Source organism: Emydura macquarii, unplaced genomic scaffold (genome assembly GCF_026122565.2).
Source record: "Emydura macquarii macquarii isolate MOO-44397 ecotype Brisbane River unplaced genomic scaffold, CSIRO-AGI_Emac_v2 contig_2205, whole genome shotgun sequence".
In the NCBI taxonomy this organism is placed as follows: domain Eukaryota; kingdom Metazoa; phylum Chordata; order Testudines; family Chelidae; genus Emydura; species Emydura macquarii.
The window spans coordinates 35455932-35480337 of NW_027132342.1; the positions used below are offsets into that span (position 1 = coordinate 35455932).

The following is a 24406-nucleotide window of genomic DNA, read 5'->3' on the forward strand; positions in this document are numbered from 1 at the left end:
CATATGTTCTAAATGGTTGATAGCTGCATTATAATTGTTTATCATTGTCTTCAATACTGAGGCTTGACTCGCAACCCTCAAAGTACATGGTAAATACATTTTGGAATAACTCATAGTTAGTTGCCTTGAAGGCATCAACAAGAGCCAGAAGTTGCTGTCATCTTTTGGGACTTAAATAGTAAAATTTGAAGATAGCTTTCAAAGTGAAGTCCAGTCCAGATGATATTGAGATTATGGTGCTGAAGAGGGGACTTGAGATATGGATTTAATTCCTGTGTGATTTGAGCAAGTCTTTTAATCTTGCTGCACTTCACTGTCTGTACATTGGGGCTGAAAAATACTTTATCCTTCTCCATCTGTGTTCTCATCCATTTAGATGGTAAGATCTTAAGGGTAGACAATCATCTGTGTTTGTGCAGTGCCTAGCACAGTGGACTTCTCATCTTGTTTGGAGCCTGTCGTCAATACAGTAACAGAAATAACAGTAAACATTTCTGAGATCTAAAACAGCACGCTCAAGATTGTAGTAGATGCAATGCACATCACAACTGAAGAGCATTTTGTCTAAGCCTGACCTGCATGCCAGTCAAACATCCCATGTTCTCTGAAGTCAACCAATTTTGATTTGAGCTCGTTAACCACGCTTTCTAGATCTCTTTCCTTCTGTATTGCTCTCATCTATCCTAGAGTCCAGTTTTATTACGCATAAATGTCAGACTTGCACAGCTACAGCCCCCATCTCTTTCCCATTCACTGTTAAATATAGTCTTCTATACTCCCCTTACTGTAGTTAGTCAGTTAAAATGCTTGCGCTGTGGGCTTCTTACTTACACGGGGATTATGGTACTGACATCCTTTGTAAAGCACTTCAACGTCTACTTGTGAAAAATGCTGTAGAAGAGATGGGTAACATTCTCACTTTTTAGCACTTCAGCATCCTTTTGTCAACTTCATACTCTGTTTTTACACTGTATTTAAATTGCTGCATTGATCTTTAAGTGCTCTTTCTATTCTGCCCTTTCTTAGAAAACAGTTTGTGGTACTTTATATGAGAGATGCAATATACAGTCTTTTGTAAAACTTGTATTATATTCTGAGAAGTGAGGGGAAAGGTTCATGATTTGCTGCTGCTGTTTAGCTGGCAAGGTGTTTTTCCAAGACTGGATTAATAGGTGAAAGATCATAATTTCACAAAGAGAAACTAGAAACTACTTTTTACGAAAGGGTCTCTGGAAAGCATCAATAACTGTAAAAATGTCTTAATTTTGGGATACAAAATTTTCAGCAGCCACTGTCTTTATTATGTCTTTGCATACACAATTGGAATCCCTTCTCCCTCTCTCCCCCATTTTTCAACAGTTATCACAAGCTGCATTATTTAGGAAATTACGTTGCATTATTTGAGATCTAGTAGTGGGATAGCTTAACAAAAATTAATCATTCAATTTTTGACACTGTAGTAATCATCATTACCTTAGAAATGGAAGCTTAAAATTAAAAGGCCAGTTTTTAGTAAGTCTCTGAAAATGATTCTAGAGGATTTGAGTGAAAAAACAAGCATTTGTGCATACAAAATAATGTATTTATGTTAAAATATATATGCCCACACTTTCTCATGGTGTATTTTCAAAGATCCACTTAATGTTTGTCCCAAACCATTAATCATATAGTTTAGCCAGTGTTGTTTTTACCACAAAATGCAAGGAATGTGTAGGAATTATCAGTGAATGATGAGCTTATGTTTGAAATAAAACTATTCTCTTTTTTCAACTAGGGGTTGATATAGAGGCAGCTCGAAAAGAAGAAGAACGAATAATGCTTAGGGATGCAAGACAGTGGCTTAACAGTGGCCGTATAAATGATGTCAGGCATGCAAAATCTGGTGGTACAGCACTTCATGTAGCTGCTGCTAAAGGGTATACAGAAGTTTTAAAGTAAGTATTGTTTCTAAATGGTAGATTTTACATGTTTCTAAGCTTGTCCTGATACTGTATAAAATAACCTGGCTTTCATATTATTGAAAGTTTTTGGATTGCATCCTGGAAGCTTGCAATCTTTAGATTTACTATTAATGTTATGTTTCCTGTTTTTAGCCAATGTTGAAACTTTATACAATGTCATGTCTTTGTATAAGTCATTCAAAACTTGATAGTATTGTACATATTAGATTTGAATTTTCATTATCAATACGACAGAAATATCCATATTTCTGAAGCATATTTTGACTTAAAGTGTTAAGGAAAAAGGGTAGCTTTCTTTAATGCTTGTTGTCATCTTTGGGAGAATACACATGGTTTAAAACCATCTTTTACTCTGTTGTATATATGCAGTAAGAGTAGTCCAGAGGCTATTGTCCAGTCCAAAGCTATCTAGGTTTGACAGAGGGGAGGAAAGTTGGAAATTTCATTCTAAAATTTGAAGAATTACTTAAGGAAAAGATCATTATCAAGAGAACTCAGTTTTTCCCCGCTGTAAACGTTCAGAGTTCTCTTCTCCTCTGATTCAGAGGTGCTTAACCCTATTACCCAAGAGGGTCACATAAACCTAAGCACAACCTTGTGTGGGCCAAACAGATTCTACATATTTTAACAAGATTTAAAGTCATCTGTATTGATTTATATTTTAAATTCAGCTTGTTTTGTATGTATTTAAGTAGGTTGTTTCTATGTACAGTTTTGTCTGTTGACACAATTGTGTAAACTAAAATGATGAAAACATCACAACAAAACATTAATGAATCAGCTGTTAGTATACTGAAGCAGGCCTCAGGCCTTATGAAATGCTCTGGTGGGCTGTGTGTGGCCCGCTGGCTGTAGATTGTGCACCCCTGCTCCAATTCATTGGTCACCATTTAGAAATATAACACTAAAGCAACATGCTATAACACAGCTTATCTTTGCTTTTTCATTGTAAATGTTAGTTTTCAATTTGACCATCAGATGTGTATTTGGGGCCAAAACTTGCATTCAGAAATATACTGATCCTATTTTGGGAGCAATAGTTTTAGAAAACTTGAACAAAATATATGGAATTAAATAAATATTGTACAGTCCTAGAGGATAGGAAAAAACTGATTAAGGTAAAAAAAAATCATAAGGAAAGCAGTCTGTTCACGCTATGCACCTTATCAATATTTTTAAAATAGAAAAGTGAATGACAAATATGTTAGAACTTGAGGTTTTGTTCATATAATTAAAACTTGACAGATTGTGAATCCCTAATACAAGTCCCTCTTGAGAGCACTTGAAACACCTGCTTTGGGCACCAAGGTGAATTGTGTATTTGCAGGGCCATGGGGCTTTTTCTTAAAGTTACTAGTTGACTACTTTAAATTTAAAATTTCTTCTGCCCATTACGATTACAGTATGTATTATCTAAGTTTCAGGTTTTGAAATACATAAAAAGGATTCTCCAAGGTCCTAGCTGCTTATATTTTGCACCAGTGATGTATCTGTCTGCCTCTGACATACCTATTTTGAAAGGAAGTGAAATCCAATAGCCTTCGTTTTAATGAAAACACTTGTGCCCTGATTTTCACTAAGGTGGCTTATGCACCGCTCTGGCAATGTAAAGTGGCCTTAAAGTGAGTATAAATGTACTTTACTGCTCTGCCAGTGCAGGAGCTGTAAAGTAACTTAAAGTGAGTGTAAATGAGAATCCCTCAATCAAAACACTTTACTACTTCTGACATTGACAAGCCTTGTCTACATAGAAAAATTAACCAGCAGAACTATAGGAATATAACTATATTGTGATAGCTATGCTGTTATAACTCCCCATGGGGACACTCCATTCTGGAATAAGTGGCTTTTTTCATATAGCAGAGCCACATAAACTATACTGAAAAAGTCGCTTTTATTCCAGAACAGTGACATAGTTACACTACTGTAGATGTGCCAGTTTCTCTATGTAGATAGGCCCTTATATTAGACTTCTTCGCAGTAGAAGATTCTAGGCCAGTGATCCCCAAACTGAGGCAAGCCTCACCCTAGGGAGGGAGCAGAAGCATGTCCGGGGGGTGGGGGGCGCCAGTGCCCAGGCCAGCCCCCACCTGGGGAGGGGAGGGAGCAGCACCCAGCCCTGCTCTGCTCCCACCTTGGCTCTGGCCTTGGTCCCCAGCTCCCAGCTGTGCTCCCGGCCCCAGCTGCAGCTACAGCCCCCTGCTCCTTGTTGGGAGGGGAGGGGGGGCACGGACCAGGTAAGCGGGGGCATGGAACAAAAAAGTTTGGGGACCACTGTTCTAGGCTATGTGAATAATTTTGAAACCATGTCTTATATTAATATATCTGTACATGTGTACAGTTAATATTTTTTATGAATCAGAAGATCATGTATTTAGTTTGCAGACTCAAAGTGCAAACCTGCCAAATATTTTATCTTACTTAAATGCCTTTTATTCTTAACTAAATTATTAACTCAGAGTACTTTGCAACTAAATATACTCCCCCATCCCTCACTCCCTTGCATAGACTGCTAGGGTTTTTTCCTAAAGCAAGATTTATCACATCAAATTCTCTTAATCTACTTTCAGCAGGAAAAAGAGGTTTTTGTTCAGGTAATATCTTGATATCTGCAGCCAAACTGTGTTTGCCAGCCTTGTTTTTTAAGAGCTATTATTTATGGAAATTACCTGTTGGATAAAGAATTATTTAATTCTTTTACTCCAGGTATACTAATTACCTTTTGGAGAGAAGAAAAGAAGTAATTTTATTCCAAACTTTTGGAGGTTTATGATACATTTATATCCTTCCTCCTGAGTAGAAATTAAGGGTTCTTCAACCATTAGACTTTCTCTCTGCGTTGACCCATTTAAAAGATGAATGGTTGGAAGATGCTACTGTTAAAACACTCGTCATTTTTCTTAAGCTTGTTGTGTTATGATCTCTCAACTCTCATTTTGTCATTCACACCCACATTTCTAAGGAATTTTTCTAGGAAGATTTGGCTGATTACTTCTGGTTATTGACATATGATATCAGTAGTGCTGAACGTAAACTGAAAAGGACATTGTTGATTCGAGAGGCCCCATTCTGAGAAGAGTTTCATTGGTGCATCTAAGCACTGTTCTGCCACAGCGCTAGCTATATGTGATCTTAAAGGGATAACATCAGCTCCAAAAAATTAATTCAGAAATAGTTTGTTAGTTTACCTATAACAAAGTGTCTGACAATTTTTGAGGTTTTACAGTCATATTTTCCTAACTTAAAAAAAAAAATGCTACTCTCCCCTATTTCTGTGTAAAATGCTCTCACAAAGAGGGAGAACTATCTAATGATACATGAAGTGTTAAATGCATGTGGGCAAAACAGACTGGAAAAACAAACTTCTGAATTTCTTTCAGTTATAGTAATCTTGGACATTGTAATAAGGTTGAAAATATTTCTTGGGAAGAAATGCAGTGGTTGTTTTTTTTTTTTAATGTTCCTTTTAACCTTACCATTACGCCTGTGTATGAGAAGTGAAATGAAGGAAAGAATAACTAAAATTGTTACAATAATTTATCACTTAGTGGAAGTTTAACTATTACTGTCAGTATACCAGCTCTAATTCTTCTAATTTCTTTAGGCTTTTAATACAGGCTGGCTATGATGTAAATACTAAAGATTATGATGGCTGGACACCACTTCATGCTGCTGCTCACTGGGGTAAAGAAGAAGCATGTCGAATTTTAGTGGAAAACCTGTGTGATATGGACACTGTCAACAAAGTGGTAGGATTTTTATGTAATCCTTGTCAAGATGCAAAGTTCTGGTCTCTAAAGTGACTTTAGAAGCAGGGTAAGAATAGAAGTAATAATGTGCCATTCCTGTACATGGCACTTTCTGTAATGCATGTTTTGCCAAAACCAGCATGTTGGTATGTTCAGATTTTTTTTAAATTTTCTGTTTTCTAAATTCACTTGTAGGTTACTGACTCAACTTTGTACTTAGTTTTCAACAATTGATCATATGACCTGCTATTTTTCTTTGAAAATTAAATTTGAAATAAAACTAGTGAGAACTTATGCTGTGGTAGAATTTTTCCAAATGTTTAGGGTTAATTAAGATAAGGCCTTTGGGTAACATTAGAAATTTAAAATTGAGTTTCTTATTGGACATTTTCTTAATGTTTTTTGGCTTGTCATAACTCGGCAGCTTTGCTTGAACTCTAGATTGGCTTTAATACGTTCACCTAGGTGAATGTTGCTGCCTTTGACTAGCATTGGGCTGTGGGATGACTAAATTAACTACTAAAAGCAATTTTGACTTGTATTATGTGCGCTGAAGTGTTAACTGTGTAGTAGCGAAACATACGAGACAACTTTGGGCTTACTAAATGATGTATAGGTGTGTAGCTAGCTGAATGCTTTCTTGCTGCAGGTTCTTAACTCTTCTGTTGGGCAGAGCTTAGGAACTGTTGACTTCTTTAGCTCTGCACGGGGCCTGCTTCCCACCAATCCAAACATTCCTATGATGTTTATAAGTTTCACAAGGACTGAAACTGTTACTGCGGCCCATAATGGCTGAGGTTCTGGTTGCTTCCCTTTTTCCACCTGGACCCTGAACCACTTCCACGCTTCAGTCCCTGTAGTGCTTGTGAATTTCCCTGCACATCTTTTCAGGTGTATGGGGATTCATTCACCAAGCATTTCTTAAATATTTTTTTAAAAATTTAAGGAAGTTCTTAGGCATAAAAACTTAAACTTGAATTAAGTTTTGTAAATATATATAGCTTATGTAAGGAGGAAACCACTTAAGGGTAACTGTAGTTTATCTTGAAAAATCAGACATTATGCCTAGAAGTTTAGGTTAGACTTAGAAAGTCAAAACACTAAAAAGGATGGACTTGACTTTCAAACGACTTTGTCTGCTCCTGTACTAATACACACAGAACCAGAAAAACCAGAAGATAACACTGTACTCAAACAACATATTTCAGTTGCATCAGAGTCAAAAATTGATTTAATTGAGCTATATTGAACTTTGTTCTTAAATCTGCCCCTGACACTTAGTTCATTTACCAAGCAGCTCCTTAGGGTTTTTTTGTGGAATGGAGATGCACGTGTTGGTACTCTGGAGAACTGTCTCACAGAAAACATGGTTATCTTCAGTCAAACTGAGGCAAGAAAGGACAGAGAAGAGGCAGACAGGGGAAGCTGAGCAGTGATGGCTGGAGAGATGTGCTTTCCTGTGCAGCTGTGATGCTCCATCTGTAGCTTTGCAAAATACCCAATGAATGGTTTGGCTTTCAGAGATACTGAGTACCCACAACTCGATTGAAATTAGTCTGAGTTGTGGGTACTGAGCAGCTCCTGAGAACCAAGACAGTTTCATTTAGGTGCCTAGCTTTAGATATTTGGCATGATGGAGTGTGTGTGGATTGAAGGCACTTCAGTTAATACTTTATGGCAAAGTCATTTTACATAAGGAAAATAGGCCTATATCAATCGTTATCGAAAATTAAACATTTACTTAGGTGTTTTATTTTAGACAAAAAAGTCTGAAAACTTTGGCCTTGCTGTGCATATAAACATACATAGAATATTTCAGCAGTAATGGAGACTTTTATTTGTAGAGTACTGTAAGTATAAAGCCCACAGGTGATGGTTGCAGGTGAGGGAGTACATCAACACAAAGTTACACAACTACTTCTCTGAAATCAACTTTCTGGCATTCAGCTCTTATCTTTGAAGTGGTTAAGCAAATTGTGGCCCAGTTCAACGTTTTATCTCGTAACACACTCCTGATAGAATAGCTTTGTTTACACATCAAACTTTCGAAGAGATTTTCCCAAATAACCTTCTTACTTATGGGCACTTGGGAAGCTTTAAATTTCCATCTGGAAGGCTTTAAGTTTCCTTCACAAAACATAGAGATCAGATGACAGCAAGTCAATCAAATGCAACTGAATTTTGGGCTAAGCTTTATCAGGGTCCAGTGAAAAAAGAGTTTGCAGACAGTATGAACAGATTCCATTCCCCCCACCCCCCTCAAAGTCACTGACCTGTTAAAATGATTCTGGAAAGCTGTTGTTTGATTCAGTATACTGAGTCACTTAAGTCTTTTTTCCCTCTTGGCCACTTCTTAAAAGAAGTGGGGAAAGGTCATTTCATTGAAGCTTTCCATATAGAAGCTTGTGGTTGCAAGTTGAGACTGTACCCTACATTTCTCCATCCTCCCCCCTAAATCCACATGGCATGCCTAATGTTTTTGAGAATTTGAAAAGATTAGTCAGCTGTTGAAATCAGTAAGTAGATTTTCAGAATTAGCTACAGAATGAACTCCCACAAGCTTTCCTAGTCAGTTGCTACTGAATATACTAGGAATTCTCAGCCTGTCTAGATGCATTCCTCTCCCCCCTGTCCTTGGAGCCCCCAAGAATCCATTCTTGCCAATACTCTACTACAAGAGAGAGAGTAGCTGTGGGACATGGATTGTACACACAAACTAATAGGTCTTCTCCATCTTTAATATTTGATATTTAGCTATGCTGGATATTTTTGCTAAAATGATCAGCAAGAAGTGTGTTTACAGTTCTAATAAATACATGGTGGCTATTCAGTTTGAGTTAATGTCGTAGAGATAAATGGAGCACTTTACACCTCTGAAAATCACGATTTCAGGCTTTTTGTCTGTAGACTGATAATGTTTGGAGGCGGCAGGCACATGCTCAAAAGATTCCATGGAAACTGAAAGGCCACAACTGAGTTGTAGGAAGCATGGGGGTGGAACATGTTGCCTGGCTCACAGCAGCACACATCTAGGCTGTATCAAAGAGAGAGAACCCTTTCCAATCCTGGAAAATAGCCTTCACGATGTCACTGGGTGCATGGTTGTCTTCAGTTAGTCACCAATCGGGTTGAAGCAATAAACAAGACAAGTATGAACTCCTCTTCTTTATCATAATGAGCTGTTAAATCTGAAAGCTGTTATGATTCTTTTTAAATGCCAATACTACTGATCTTTTCATTCTGGTCATTTGTCCAGCGCAGTGTGTTGAAACCAAGCAAGGAGGAAACAGTTGGTCAGACATTGTTTACTTGGAGGACTGCGTCTGTGCATCCATAGCTATTCTGTTTTTGACATAGTTTTGCATAGTTCCTCCTGGCTTGCTGGTACTGCTGTGATTTCTACCTGTGCATCTGGGACTTCAGTTTCACAGCACTGTTGTTGGGAACAGGGACTTTTGATTCCAAATACAAATCACTGCATAATGGGATGAATTGAGGAGGACAGTGTGTATTGGTACCTTTCAGCTGTTCCTGTGGGAATGGAGAAGGGGAATTGTTGAAGTCAGTACCAGGTTAGTCGGACCTGAAGATGGACTCTCATGCACTGTAACTATCTGGCACAACCGACAGATTTACTTAGTAAAGGCAGGCTTAAATCTGCATCTTTGTTCATTTGTTCATAATCTGTGTGCAGATCCTATAGGAATCAGACTGTGAGTTTTGAAACTAAATATATTTACATATTCTTTCAGATATTCTCTTGGTTGGGTGGACAACCAGGCAAATTTTTATATCTAGTCTTTAAAAACTAAATTGAAAAAAATACAGAGCTATCAGTTAAAAAGTGTTGGTTGCCTCTATTGTGATTTGTATGGATTTATAGGGCATATGGGTTTTTTTTATAAAACTTCTTCCAGCAAAATGGATAAATATGATAAATGTGTAACACAATAAAATCCACTATTGACAAATGCAAAGTAATGGGTTCTAAGTGGACTATGTCAAATAAAGAAAAAGACATGGAATGAAATTCAGGACTCTTCATACTAGAACCATATTTAGGACCATGAACTATTCATAATATTAAATAATCAGTGTGATGTATCTAAAAGACTATAGCTCTGCAGTTACATAGAGCATAAGCAGAACTTATTACTGCTTATTACACGTTACTGTTATGGAGAATGTCTTCCTAAAGAATGAGCTTTTGACATTCTGGAAATTTGTACTAAGAGAGGCTCCTGGCAAAGCTGATCAAGGCATCATTACTATGTTTGGTCAGTTTCTCTCTCAAAAATTTCTTTTCTGCAGTGAACAGCAACATACTGACGGATGTTGATCTGAACTGTTTTTTAGACTAGATGAATCGGAACATGTCTCATTTTGAGATACAGATTATCTGGAGAAAAATATGCTTCATAAATCTTGTATATTTATTAAAATTGCTTTTTTTATTACCTAAACATTTGAAAAATGATTCCCTTGATGTAAATTTTACCTTGGGCTATGCCCTTAATAAAAAGAATGTGCCCCTGCAAAGTTATATACAGTGACTAAGCAGGGTGTGTCTTACAATCTAATGGCATGCCTTGATGATTGTGAAGCATGAAACCAAAGGAGCGTCATTATTAGTCCATAATACTCCTAAAGTATATTATGAAAATATTAATTCAAATTTAAAAGGACAACATCAGATATGAGAGCATTTATGAGATAAAGAAACATAGGTGGAAGGTTATATTTTACCAAAATGTAGGTTAAAATTAGACTTACAGTAACTATTTTAAGAAAAATAAGTTATTTGTTTTGAAACTGAATGTAAAAGGACCCTTTTATATCATGAACAAAAGGAAAAAAATTCCCTCTCACCATCTTTTCAGACAGCCTTGGGGAAGATTGGGGAAACAGGTTATCAAAAATAAAATAAAAAGTAACCTGATAGTTCAGATAACATTGTTAATAGTATTGCATAAAAAGATATATTAAAGAATGTTAAGGTTGCAAAGTCAAGCACTCAAAAGTTAGGAAATCTCAGAATGAAGGATACCAGAAGGAACTATTGCGGGGAAAGCCCCTGCAACCCTGGGCAGAAACCTGCTCTTAGACAATCTTCAGAGAATTTTAGTTGCCTATAGAGCATGTGTGAACAGAGATTTTCCAGAGTCTCATAATGGCCAAATTTGGGTGAATTTTCATGGCGACAGCAAATAGCACATCCTTGAAACCAGGTGATCCCCTTTGCCAAATGTCAAGTCCCTGCTTCAAAGCATGTATGCACTAGTTTCTCAATGAAACAGTTTGTAAGAATCTTTTTAACATGGGTAAACAACTTGTTTTTTCCCTAACCTTGTTCTGAGAAATAGCTGAGCAGTCAAATGCTGAAATTCTTCAAAAGTATTCCATCTAGGGCAGACACTTATGGTAAACTTCATTCCAAATGGTTAAGTTGTTAAACTCATAGGTAAGGCTAAGATTTGGTCGTGGGTATTTTTAGTAAAAGTCATGGACAACTCGAGTATGGTTGTGAGAAATAGAAAGTTGCAGATGTCTCCAGCTAAATGAAATTGGTGTCCTTTCCCCACGATATATCACTGCGCTGCTTACCCTACTCACCTCAACTTTCCTTGAGCGCCATATAAGCAGTTGCTAGTATGACTGTCTTAGCTACTTGAAACCCAATGAAGCTGACAGTAAGATAAGTGTCTTTCAAATGTGTTGGGGTTTTTTGTTTTTGTTTGGGTTTTTTGGACTGTATTCATGGCATTAGGGAATTTAAAATTCTACTATAGTAAAAAAAAAACAATTTTCCTGTGGAGAAATATTTTTCTTCGAGTGCTGTCCCTGTTGGTGTTCCACTTCAGGTGTCGGTGTGGCCGGCGCCGTTGATCGGAGATTTTTGCAGCAGTGCCTGGATTTAACAGATACGAGTGCTGCAGGGAAGCAATCCTGATCTCCGACGGACACGCTCTTCTCCGTCAGGTGCCTTGGAGAGGGACACATCCCTGCCAAGTGCATGCACTGTGCCAAACTCAAAGCGCGAACCAGGCGAGATAGAGATCTTCACCTCAAACTTATCCTATGGAAAAGTCCCTGCAGCCCACCTCTGAGTCTGATACCGGACAAAAGGGCAGCACTATGACTCAAACCTCCAATGTAAAATGGAAAAGAGCCAGGAACTTGCCTGTTAGAGATGCTCCAAAACTAAAGCAGTCTGCAGCCAGGTTTTTACCTCCTGTACCATCTACCTCATGGGAGAGTTCAGTTATGATGCCAGTGACTTCTGGCACCACCGGAACCAGGAACGCATTGGCACTAGGTCGCAAACCGACCTCGGCTACGGCACTGTCGACATCAGTGAAGGAAGAGAGAATATCCATGGTACCGACTACTGTACTGAAAGAACAAACAGCCGTGGTACTGACAAAACATTCACAGCACCGCACACGACAGGATGCTCCTCCATCACATTCTCCTCTCTATGGTATCGACAGATCACCCTACATGCAGGCATTGCAGTCTTACCTATCCATCTCACCTATCCCACTCCACTATTCAGCGATGGTGAAGAAGGCTTACATGGAGGAGTCTTCTTCCCATATCAGTCTTCCCCAGTCAGAAGGGACTCTATGTGCTTATTAAGATCACTGGCACAAATTGAAAGGACTATGGGGGAGTGGATTGAACAGATGAAACTGCTCTCTCAAAGATCTCATTCACATGACATTTTAGGGGACCTGTGCACATCCCGTAGGGCTCAACAGGGCACGCTTTCAACATCGGTCACAGCCTGAGAAAAACCTGTCCCATCATCCCCTGGACAGGACAGGGATATTGAGGAATCAGATGATGGAGTGCAAGATGAGAACTCTCCAACTCACATCTCATCCTTGTCTCCGGACGAGGCAGTAATGCCACCCCACTGAGAATTGTTTAAATGAATAGCAATAAGTCAGGACATACCTCTACAGGAGGCGGAAGAGACTCAACACAAGCTGCTACAAATACCATTTACATTGCCCAATACAAAAATAGCCCTGCCAATTAATGATGCAAAAATTCAACCTGCCGATACATCTGGCAAACACTGGCATCAATCCCACCAACCTGTAAGAGGGCTGATAGGAAATACTACGTTCCATCAAAGGGAATGGAGTTCCTATTTACTCACTCTCCTCCTAATTCCCTGGTGGTTGATGCAGCAACATTACAGGAGTAAACAGGCTCAGCCAAAATCCACTCCAGGCGATAAAGACAAATGTCTAGACCTGTTTGGATGCAAGATATACTCCTGGGCATCCTTGCAATTTAGAGTGGCTAATTATAATGCCCTATTAGCCAAGTATGACCACGACATTTATGGAAAAATTAATGGACTGAAACAATTCTTTCTTGAAGACAGACACAACTGAAATCACTAGTAGATGAGGGTCAATTAATCACATGAATGGCTTTGCAGGAATCCCTCAATGTAGCAGATACGGCAGCCTGCACTAGAGCAACAGCCGTTGCTATACGCCACACCTCTTGGCTCCAATCTTCCGGCATTCCAAGGGACCTACAAACAAAGGTGGAAGATTACCCTTTGATAAGGACAAGCTATACTCTAAGAAAATAGATGAGACTTTACATTCTGTGAAAGACTCCAGGACAACCCTTAGAACCTTGAGTTATATATACTCCGTCGTTTAAATGTAGAAGGTATCAACCATACCAGAGGAGAGACTTTTTTTCCAACCGCCAAGAAAGGCCTTATAATACTTACAGGCAGAAGCAAAGGCCATAGAGAAGGAGACAACCATGAAACCAATCTACCTCCTCTCAACTTGCTCATTCCAAGCAGTCGTTTTGAGGGCTTGGTCGTGGGTCTGAGACACACCCCACTGGCAGAAACACCAACCATTTTTGGACATAGGTTATGCCCTTTTTTCACCAAGTGGGCGGCAATTACCACAGACAGATGGGCCCTAGAAATCATCTACATGGGCTACTTCATCCCCTTCATATCCATACTATCCTCCCCCCCATCCCTCTTCAGAGACCTCTCCCACAAGCACCTGTTACAGCAGGAAGTGCTCCACTTACTACAACTGAGAGCAATAGAAAAGGTCCCACCTCAATACAGGGGCAGAGGATTCTACTCCCAGTATTTTCTTACACAGAAGAAGAATGGGGGGTGTGAACCAATTCTAGATCTCAGAGCATTCAACAAGTTCATCTGTGTTCAAAAATTCAAAAGGGTTACTTTAGCAACAATAATTCCTGCATTAGAATGGAGAGATTGGTTCTCCACCCTTGACCTAAATGACACTTACTTTCATATTACCATACACCCATTTCATCGTCAGTTTCTTCGGTGTATAACCGGTATGGAACACTACCAATATGCAGTACTACCCTTTGGCCTGTCCACTTCTCTGCGAGTCTTTTCCAAAGTACTTTCAGTGGTCACGGCACTCTTAGGATGACTGGGGTGATAATTTTTCCGTACCTAGATGACTCCCTTGTCCAAAGCCCAACCTATGCGGAGGCAGAATACAATGCAAGAGGACCATAGATATTTTTCCAGGGATTAGGCCTACAGATAAATTACCAGAAATCAGTCACAATACCAGTTCAAACCCTAGAGTTTATAGGGGCACAACTCGACTCAATTAGGGCAAGAGCAATATTACCAACTCAAAGATTCCGCACAATATCAACCCTTATTCTAGGAATCAAAACTTGTCCCTGTGTTACAGCCCACACTTTCCTCCAGTTGCTGGGCCATATGGCAGCCACCACCTTCATGGTACAATATGCCAGATTGCATGAGAGGCTTCCAAGGATGGCTATGTTCAGTATCCATCCCAAACAGACACAGACTGAACAAACAACTAACAGTCCCTTCAATAATCAAAGACTCCCTAGATTGGTGGATGAACCTGGACAACTTGTGCAGTGGCATACCATTCCAAAAATGCATATCATCAATTACAGTTACAACTGATGCCTCATTGATAGGCTCGGGTGCACACATACAAGATCTCACTGTCCAAGGCCAATGGACACCATTGGAGAACCAATTGTACATCAATTTGGTCGAAATGAGAGCAGTACGCAAATCATGCATTTATTTCCTTCCACAAATAAAACACAAATCAATCCAAATCATGACGGACAAAGTAGCCTGCATGTTTTATGTAAATAGACAAGAGGGCACCCAATCTCACTCACTATGCACCGAGGCAATAAAACTCTGGAACTGGTGCGTAAACCACAATGTAGACATATCCACCTGATACCTTTCACTATAGCTTTCATGAATACAACAATGGACATGCTGAGCAAGAAATTCTGTCTGTAGTTTGAGTGGAGATCAACAACAGAGATCTATGTGACATTTTTCAACGCAGGGGCACACCATCCATAGATCTATATGCGAGAAGAACAAACCACAAATGCAATCAATTTTGTTCCAGAGCAGGAGAGGGATACCAATCTCTAGGAGATGCCTTCTTACTGGAATGGAAAGGGGCACTACTATATGCATTCCCACCACTCCCTCTCCTATCATGGGTAATAAACAAGATATGCCGAGACCATTCCTTGATCATTCTTATAGCACCAGCATGGCCCAGACAACCCTGGTACCCATACCTAATGAAAATGTCAATTTGCACCGCGATAAGACTTCTGACGGGGAGACACATCTTATCACAGAACAAGGGTAGGATGACTCATCCCAATCTGGACATGCTTCATCTGACAACCTGGAGGCTCCTTGGTTCCATGAAATAGAGAGAATGTGCTCCAGGCAGGTTCAAAATGTGTTACCTAATAGCAGGAAGCCATCCACTTGCAAAACATATCTACAAAAATGGAAAAGATTTTGCATATGGTGTCAAACTAAAACCATTCCCGTGATTTCAGCACCTCTACCCCAAGTACTTGAATACCTGATGGAACTCAGGGATAACCCTGCAGTTTTTAATTCTATCAGAGTACATATAGCTGCCATTAGCACATTCCATCAAAATAGAGAATCATCACCCATTTCTCACACCCCATCATGAAATATTTCTTGACAGACCTTTAAAACCTATACCCAGAAATACGCGAACCAACACCAGCCTGGGTCCGAAATATGGTGTTAAAAATCCTCACATGTCCCCCTTTCGAGCCCCTGGCCCACTTACTCACTCCATCTGTCAATAAGGTAGCATTTCTAGTTACCATTACTTTGGCGAGAAGAGTAAGTGAGATGGGGTACTTATGGCACACCCCCTTGTACCATTTTTTACAAAGATGATGTCACTGAGACCCCATCCGAAAATTTTACCAAAGGTATCATCTTCCTTCCATGTGAACCAAGCCATATACCTGCCAACATTTTACCCCAAAACCCACAAGGATAAACTAGAGGCTAAACGACACACATTAGATGTGCGAAGAGCACTATTATACTACCTCAACAGAACTAAAATGTTTCATAAATCACCAAGACCATTTGTCTCTATGATAGAACGCTCAAAGGGCACCACAATATCCACCCAAAGACTATCCAAATGGATATCAGGATGTATATAACTGTTACAAACAAGTAGGTACAAACCCCCCCGGTCCGTATCAAAACTCTTACTCTACTAGAGCAATGGCGACCTCTTTTGCCTTCCTTAACAATGTTCTCATATCTGAAATATATAGGGTGGCCACTTGAGCTTCTGAACACATGTTCATAAATCACTATGCGATCAGTACTAATGCTAATCTGGATACTCAACTAGGATCCACACTATTAACATCAGTCCCAGTAACTGATGTGAAGTCCCCCGCCAGTAACGGGATACTGCTCTATAGTCCCCTGAAGTGGAGCACCCATAGGGACATCACTCGAAGAAGAAGAGAAAGTTACTCACCTCATGCAGTAACAGGTTCTTTGAGATGTATCCTGTGGGTGCTCCACTATCCCCTGCCCCCTCACTTGGAAGTATACATAATCCTCCACAATAGAGAAGGAACTGAGGGGGTTGGGCTGCGTGAGCGGTGGTTAGGGCACCAACAGCACCACGAGACACCCTCCGTGGATGCGCGGCCTGTATAGGCACTGCTGCAAAAATCTCCGATCAACGGCACCAGGACGCACTGACACCTGAAGTGGAGCACCCACAGGGGGACACATCTCGAAGAACCTCAGTTACTGCACGAGGTGAGTAACTTTCTCTGTTAAGCATGTATGTTTTCCCACTCATTTCAGCTTCAAGTAAAATTGGATGTGCGACATTCTGTTGAATCACTGTTTGACAGGTGGAATGCTCCCAATTTTGTGATGAGGTCTAGCTCATGCTATGGTTATGCATCTTACTACTTGTGATCATGTGACTAGTTTAAGCATCATAATCTATGGTTTTTATATCCTACTTAATAATTATGATGTATCACATTTCTCTTTCCCAGGGTCAGACAGCATTTGATGTAGCGGATGAAGACATTTTAGGATATTTAGAAGAATTACAGAAGAAGCAAAATCTGGTAAGATTTTTGAGATCTCTTTTCTCCCTCCCTCCCTCCCCCTCCTGCATGCATGTATTATGGTGCATGTGTGTTCATATACAAGCTATAACAAATTCAGATTAGTATATGGAATTAACCTTCAGGTGACTTGAGGTGCTTCATTGTCCTTCTGTGTCACTCTTTTGTTCTACTTGGTCAGTGAAGTTGATCTGAAAATCTTGAAAGGAAAAGTGATGTTTTTCAGGCAGTTTTCACTGTATTTAATCATCCAAGACAAATGCCATACGGTTATTGTGTGTATGGGTTTTAAGTTATATATGCTGGTAAATACAGGATTTCTTATATTATTTTAATATTTTTATTAAATATGTATAAATTATATCATTCTATCAATTTAATTGCATCATTTTATATCTCTTAAAGCTTCATAGTGAAAAACGGGAAAAAAAATCTCCCCTAATTGAATCTACAGCCAACATGGATAATAATCAATCACAAAAGCCATTTAAAAAGTAAGTAAACCATTAAGATGTTTCTGCTGAGGAAAATAGGTTCATAAACTTTCACAAATATCTAAGTAATTCTATATTCTATATTGTTTTATTTGAAATAAATGTTTTTTATTCCAGTAAGGAAACTTTGATTATTGAGCAAGAAAAGAATGCATCTAGTATTGAGTCTCTGGAGCAAGAGAAAGCAGATGAAGAAGAAGAGGGAAAGAAGGATGAATCCAGTTGTTCTAGTGAAGAGGATGAGGAAGAAGACTCAGAATCTGAAGCAGAAACAGGTAAATAATTTTGAAGAAGTATCTTTGGTTTAGGATCTTGCTTCAGTTAAACTCATTATACTGGGATTACATGATAATGGGAGTTATTCATTGTAACGTCTTGATTCCACTTTTTGTTAACTGATGACTATTAGCTATTTACAATCAGTATTTTTAATCAGATAATCAGAGAATAATACAAGGCAGCAGAGACCTCAAATAATATACCTAAACAGGATATGGAACAGGGAGAGAAGGAGGACAAAAGAAAAGACCGAAATAAAACCTCTATGGGTAGAGTCTTTTGACCATCCTAGTGCCTTACAGCCTGGATGATTGGAAAAGCAAACATCCTTGTGTGTTCTGTCATCTTGGTGCAGACTCTGACAAATGCAGTGGATAATTCTGCCTCCGATACAGACAAATTAAAGAGATCTGTATTTTGGATTGCTATTAATATACTGGAATACATTTGGTTTAAAAAGTATTGTTTTTGGTAGTAGTTCAACCTCTGCCTCACATGCAACTTCAGCTCAAGATTAATGGTACCCAAAAGATCTTATATTCATTTGTAGAGAAATGGGCACTACAGCAAACTTGTTTAAAAATCTAAGTTGAATGCCATTGTTCAGACTTCTCGCTACGCTCCTAGATTGGGACAAGTGTTCAGCATTTTGTGCACATGTATATGTGCACAGGGCTATAACAATATTTTAAAGGTTCCAAAGTACAAATTTAGTGTGTGTGTTGGGGGGGGGACGGGAGAATTTGGATGCACAGAGCTTTGTAGTGTCCTCTTCCTAGACCTGGCCCACCCCAGATGTCTGTCAGAACTTGCCACCTCTTGCCATACCACCACCAAATTACATAGTAGCTCTTCTCATCTCCTTGCAACCCTTCTTCTCTCATGTTTCCGTCTACTTAGGTTGATGGTTGGAAAAACAGTGCAGCTTTTGCCTGGTTGGATAACTCTTCCCATTTACATTTGGCTGCTCTAGGGTCAGCCACTTGAGTTGGGGAGAGGAGAAAGTGGTTGGTCTATGTGAGTGATCAAACAATTTCAAAGGAGCTGCCAGCTGCTTTCTCAACTGTCCCACTCCAGATATGCATCCTTCAGTGCAGTTTGAGATTTTGTAGTTTATCCTTACTGGTACTTTTGTTTTCCCATTTACTGCCATCTACTGTTACTTCCCCAGCAGGCAGTTCAAAAGGGGAACTTTTCTTTGTCACTTTACAGAAGCACTGGTTCCTAGATGATCACCTTGGCCTCCACATATTTCTGGGGCAGGGTTTTATGTCTGCATGTGTGTTGTAAGGTGAATGAGTAAATACATTGTATAAACTTGTTCTGTCTGGTTGTGAAGATATACTAGGCAGTCTTAGATAGCTATTACTAATACAGCAGCACTTTTAATATGTAAAACAAAAGTGAGGTGTTTGACACTAGTAAATGCATTATATTCTAAAGTACAAATGTCTTGTGGAACAAATCACACTAGTATCTGGAAAGAAATTTGCAGAGGGTTAAGTTTTTTTTGTACCTAATTTGGAGGCATGCATCAAAATATCTAGAGAGATGTTTAATATATAATTGCACTACTTAGTTTTCTATTTTTAGACTATTACCATTTTAATTCTAATTTACAAGAATAATGTAGATTACATAAATAATTGAAAGATTGACTCATTTGATAAATTTTCATTGGAACCAAAACAAGTTGCAAAACAATAAAGCAAAACTTTAGCTTCCCTTTTTCTTCTTTCTGATTTGATTTGCCACTTCATGAACTGGTCTCTGGTGAACCACAAAAGGCTCATAATAAGCATCCATATGAGATAAGCTGTCTGCATTTTTTTCAGCTTCTCCTTCCCTTCTCTGGTTCTCATACAGGTTCCCCTGATTACCCTCAGAAACACCCTATTTCTTTGTTAAAGACACTTCAGATAGCTCCCTTCTCTGTCAACTTGCTGTTCTCCATCAGGCCTTAGCTGCTCTCAGTCTGACCTTTGAAAATTCTGTTAGAAGGTTGTGGCAGATTTTGACACTTCATCAGATTGACATTCCTACAGTGAAGAAGTGTACGCTTCCAAATGAGAAAAGATATTTGGATTATTTTAGTGTTTCTAAATTGTTTTGTCATAATGTGTTTAATCCTTGTTAAATCAGTTAGCATTATAATCAAAATTGCCGTGCCCCACCCTAAGGGAGAGCAAAGCACGTCCGGTGAAAACATGACCAACCCCGCCCAATTTTTTTACCAGAGCAAAGATGGTGGATTTTGCATTTCCAATTCCGGTGACCCCCGCAAAAAATGGCAGATTGTGCATGTCTGGTTCTGGTCATGTGACACTGGAAGACGAAATTTCATAAGTGACCAGGTCCAAGACTCAATGAAACAACCCAGATGTGGGGCTGCAGCAAGCCTGCTGGGAACAGGCCCCAAAAAAGTGATCCACACCGCTCAGTTGACAAAAAGTGCCTGGGTTGCCCAGAGGCCCAAATCATCTTATAATGAGCTGACTTGGCACCGCTGATTATAATGCAAGGATACTCCTATACAAAGTCAATAAAACTATCTCTTGGACATAGTGACTTGAACATTTTTAAATGAATAAAATATCCTTGTCAGTCATCTCAGCTCATTTTAAAATATTCTGCCTTCATATAGTTCACCCACCTGAGCTGTTAAAATTATGGCTACATTTCAGCACTGGACCAATAAAAATGCTATAAATATTTTTTATAAATAAAGTTGTGTGATGGGGAACTTGGAGAGTCAAACGTCACTTCAGTATTCCTGCATCCCTCATCTAGAGAGGTTGAGGTTTGTTAAAATCATACAGTGCTTCTCAGTCACTGAGCTAGCTCTAAGGTTTCCTGAACTCCATGACTTTTCTAACTGTTCTCTTGGTTAGTACTAAACAGTTTGTGCCAGGAAAATTTGACTGTGACACAAGAATTAATTTTTATGTAAACTTTGGACTTTTTAAATATAAACAAGACTTTTATCATACTTTATTTGGCAAGCAACAGAAGTTAGGCTTTTCCCTGAAGAGCTGCATCTCGAAATTTCAACTGCACTTTCCCTTTTTCCCCATTATTTCTCTTAAAGTGGCTTTACAATGAAAAGTCTCAGAAATTGAACGAAGTTTCTAAATGGATAATATAAAGCGCTTTGCCACACAGTGCCTTTTTCTATTTCCCTATGTGTGGAAGGAGCTTTTCACTGAGTACACACCAAACCACATACTCAGAGACCCCTCCAACCTGTAAATGTGCCCGCTTTACAGTTAAAACATGCTTTTATTAAGTGCCAGGCTTGCAAATTTGTCCTGAAATCTAAAGTCAAGCTGGGTACATTGCCATATTCATGACCAGCAGTAAAGATTATGCAGCTGGAACTTAAACTAATGATTTTATTGATTGATTAATCACTCTCCCAGGTCTCTGTTGGCTCTTCAGTGCTTATATAAGTTAAAAGTAGTTTAAACTTAGTGAATAACATATATGACTGAATTCATATGCAGAGCAGATTGTTGGAATAAGGCGGTGCCAATTTTAAAATTATTTACCTTTCACAGCAGAACCACACATTATCATCTTAGAATCATAGAATATTAGAGTTGGAAGGGACTTCAGGAGGTCATCTAGTCCAACCCCCTGCTCAAAGCAGGACTAACCTCAGCTATATCATCCCAGCAAGGGCTTTATCAAGCCGCAGCTTAAAAACCTCTAAAGATGGAGATTCCACCACCTCCCCAGGTAACCCATTCCAGTGCTTCACCACCCTCCTAGTGAAAAACTTTTTCCTAATGTCCAACCTAGACCTCCCCCACTGCAACATGAGACCAGTGTTCCTAGTTCTGTCATCTACTACCACTGAACAGCCTAGCTCAGTCCTCCCAGGACCCCCTTTCAGATAGTTAAAGGCTGCTATCAAATCCCCCCTCACTCTTTTCTTTTGCAGACTAAACAAGCCTAGTTCCTTCAGCCTCTCCTCATAAGTCTTGTGCTCCAGCCCCCTAATCATTTTTGTTGCCCTGCGCTGGACTCTCTCCAACTTGTCTACATCTTTTTTGTGGTGGGGGGCCCAAAACTGGACACAATACTCTAAATGCGGCCTTACCAATGCCGAATAGAGGGGAATAATCACTTCCCGCGATCTGATGGCAGTGCTCCTACTAATGCAGCCCAATATGCTATTAGCCTTCTTGGCAACCAGGGCACACTGCTGGCTCATATCCAGCTTTTTATCCACTGTAACCCCCAGGTCCTTTTCTGCAGAACTGCTGACTAGCTCGTCGATCCCCAGTCTGTAGCTGTGCATGGGATTCTTCCGTCCTAAGTGCAGGACTCTGCACTTGTCCTTGTTGAACCTCATCAGCTTTCTTTTGGCCCAATCCTCCAATTTGTCTAGGTTACTCTGTATCCTATCCCTATCTTCCAGGGTATCTATTGCTCCCCTAGCTTAGTGTCATCTGCAAAGTTGCTGAGGGTGCAATCTACCCCATCCTCCAGATCATTAATAAAGATATTGAATAAAACCATCCCCAGGACCGACCCCTGGGGCACTCTGCTTGTGACCGGCTGCCAGCTAGACATGGAGCCATTGATCACTACCCATTGAGCCCTATGCTCTAGCCAGCTCTCTATCCATTTTATAGTCCATTCATCCAACCCATACTTATTTAACTTGCTGATTAGAATTGTGTGTTATACTGTATGGTATTATATCTGTTTTGCCTTTAGACTATGGCATCTGTAAGGCAAGGACTCTAGTGCAATGTACCACTCATCATGCTATGTAAATAGTCTTGTATTATCTTTGAAAACTCTGGATCAGTTTTGGATCAGAATCTGTGCTTACTTGCTGAATTGGGACTGCAATACATTTCTCAGTGCAAGGTACTTCAGCACATGTGTAACTTTAAGCAAGAGTTGTCTGAATGGGACTAATTAAAAGCTTAATTTAAATATGCAGATGAGTACATTGCTAAATTGGGGCCTTTGTTAATAAAGGTAAAGAAGAACGTTGTAGTCTAGGGTTAAACAGTTACGTCATTCTGAAGGCAAGCAGTCCTTACAAGAATCACCTTACCCACACTGCCAAAACTAAGTGGGCTGACTTTTTTTTCCTTCATGCATCTGAGAGCTTAATTTTTTGAAGGGTATCAGCAAATGAATAGAGCCTGAATCTGCAATCTTTAAGAGCATGTAAGTTTGACTGATGTAAATGGGAGTGCTTGATGCCTAGTGACTATGAGAAAAGGTCTTGTTATCTTTGACCAAGATATAATCAAAATGGGTGGGAGTGGGAGCAACTGTTGAAGATTTATATTTCTATAAAATATGAAGTTAAAAAATTATCAATCACCTATTTAAAATGTTTTATTTGCAGACAAGACCAAACCTTTGACATCTGTAACTAATAATACAAATAATATTAGTGCACAACCAGCTTCTGTAGCTGTGACAGCGTCTTCGATAACCACTGGTCAAATGACGCCTACATCACCAGTTAAGAAGGTAAAACAAAACCAAACAAAACTTCTTTGTATGTGTTTCTAAACAGTGTTCTATTATGTAAGAATAAATTTTGTGTTGATTCCAGTATAAAAATGTGAATTGGCTTGACCAAATGAGTCTTAGAAAATACACACAGAATATTGGAGTATTCAGAGTTCTTCTTTAGAATATTTTCTTTCAATTTTTATAAAATTTACAGCTGTATTTTCAACGTTTAATTTCATCTTGTTTTATTGAGACTTCACATGCATGTTACATGTCTGAAGAATTTTAGTTGTTTAACAAAAAATTTTTGTGTAAGAAAGCACCGCTGTTAAACATCTTTTATTTATAAACCCACTCTTGTTTTTTATGTGGCAGGAGGGGATTTGTTGTATTTAAATCTAAACAAAGCAGACTATAAACAAGAACCTCAAGAATGTAACTTCACGTACCAAATATATAGTTGTGTAGAAAAGGAAATATTTGTGTTCCTGAACACTTGAGCACTTCTGAAAAACAGGAAATAACAAGTATCAATTTTAATCCAAAACTAGCACATGAGCACAAACCAATAGAGGATAGGAATTTTAAACTGATGTTGCATACATGTAATCTATCTAAAAACACTTTCAAATTGTGTTACTTATTGTTTAATGCATATACATATTGCAACCATGGATGTTCATTCTTGATAGATTCAAGATATTGTGTGTTGGAATCAATGAAGCTAGTCCTAAACCTGGATAGGTGGGAAGAATGGAAATTTTGTTTGAAATTGACTGTGTTTTTTGTTTTAGATATACAAGCTGCACTTTTAGACTTATTGGAGGAGGGACTCAAGGGAAAATATCTGCTCAGTTCCTCTGTTATGCAGCTTTCAGCCTCTTGTCACTATTGCTCCATAATTGAGAGAGGATTCCCACGTAGTATT

The 24406-nt window shown here is 39.0% G+C and overlaps 1 protein-coding gene across 1 annotated transcript in view; it reads left to right on the forward strand.

Moving 5' to 3' along the window:
* The window catches only part of PPP1R12A (protein phosphatase 1 regulatory subunit 12A), a 204056-nt gene that overhangs the window by 117263 nt on the left and 62387 nt on the right, over positions 1-24406 (forward strand). The window contains exons 4-9 of the mRNA XM_067559898.1: positions 1775-1934; positions 5566-5710; positions 17144-17218; positions 17624-17712; positions 17830-17987; positions 23366-23493. Of these exons, the coding sequence (XP_067415999.1) occupies positions 1775-1934; positions 5566-5710; positions 17144-17218; positions 17624-17712; positions 17830-17987; positions 23366-23493 (755 nt within the window). The remainder of the gene's footprint in view (positions 1-1774; positions 1935-5565; positions 5711-17143; positions 17219-17623; positions 17713-17829; positions 17988-23365; positions 23494-24406) is intronic.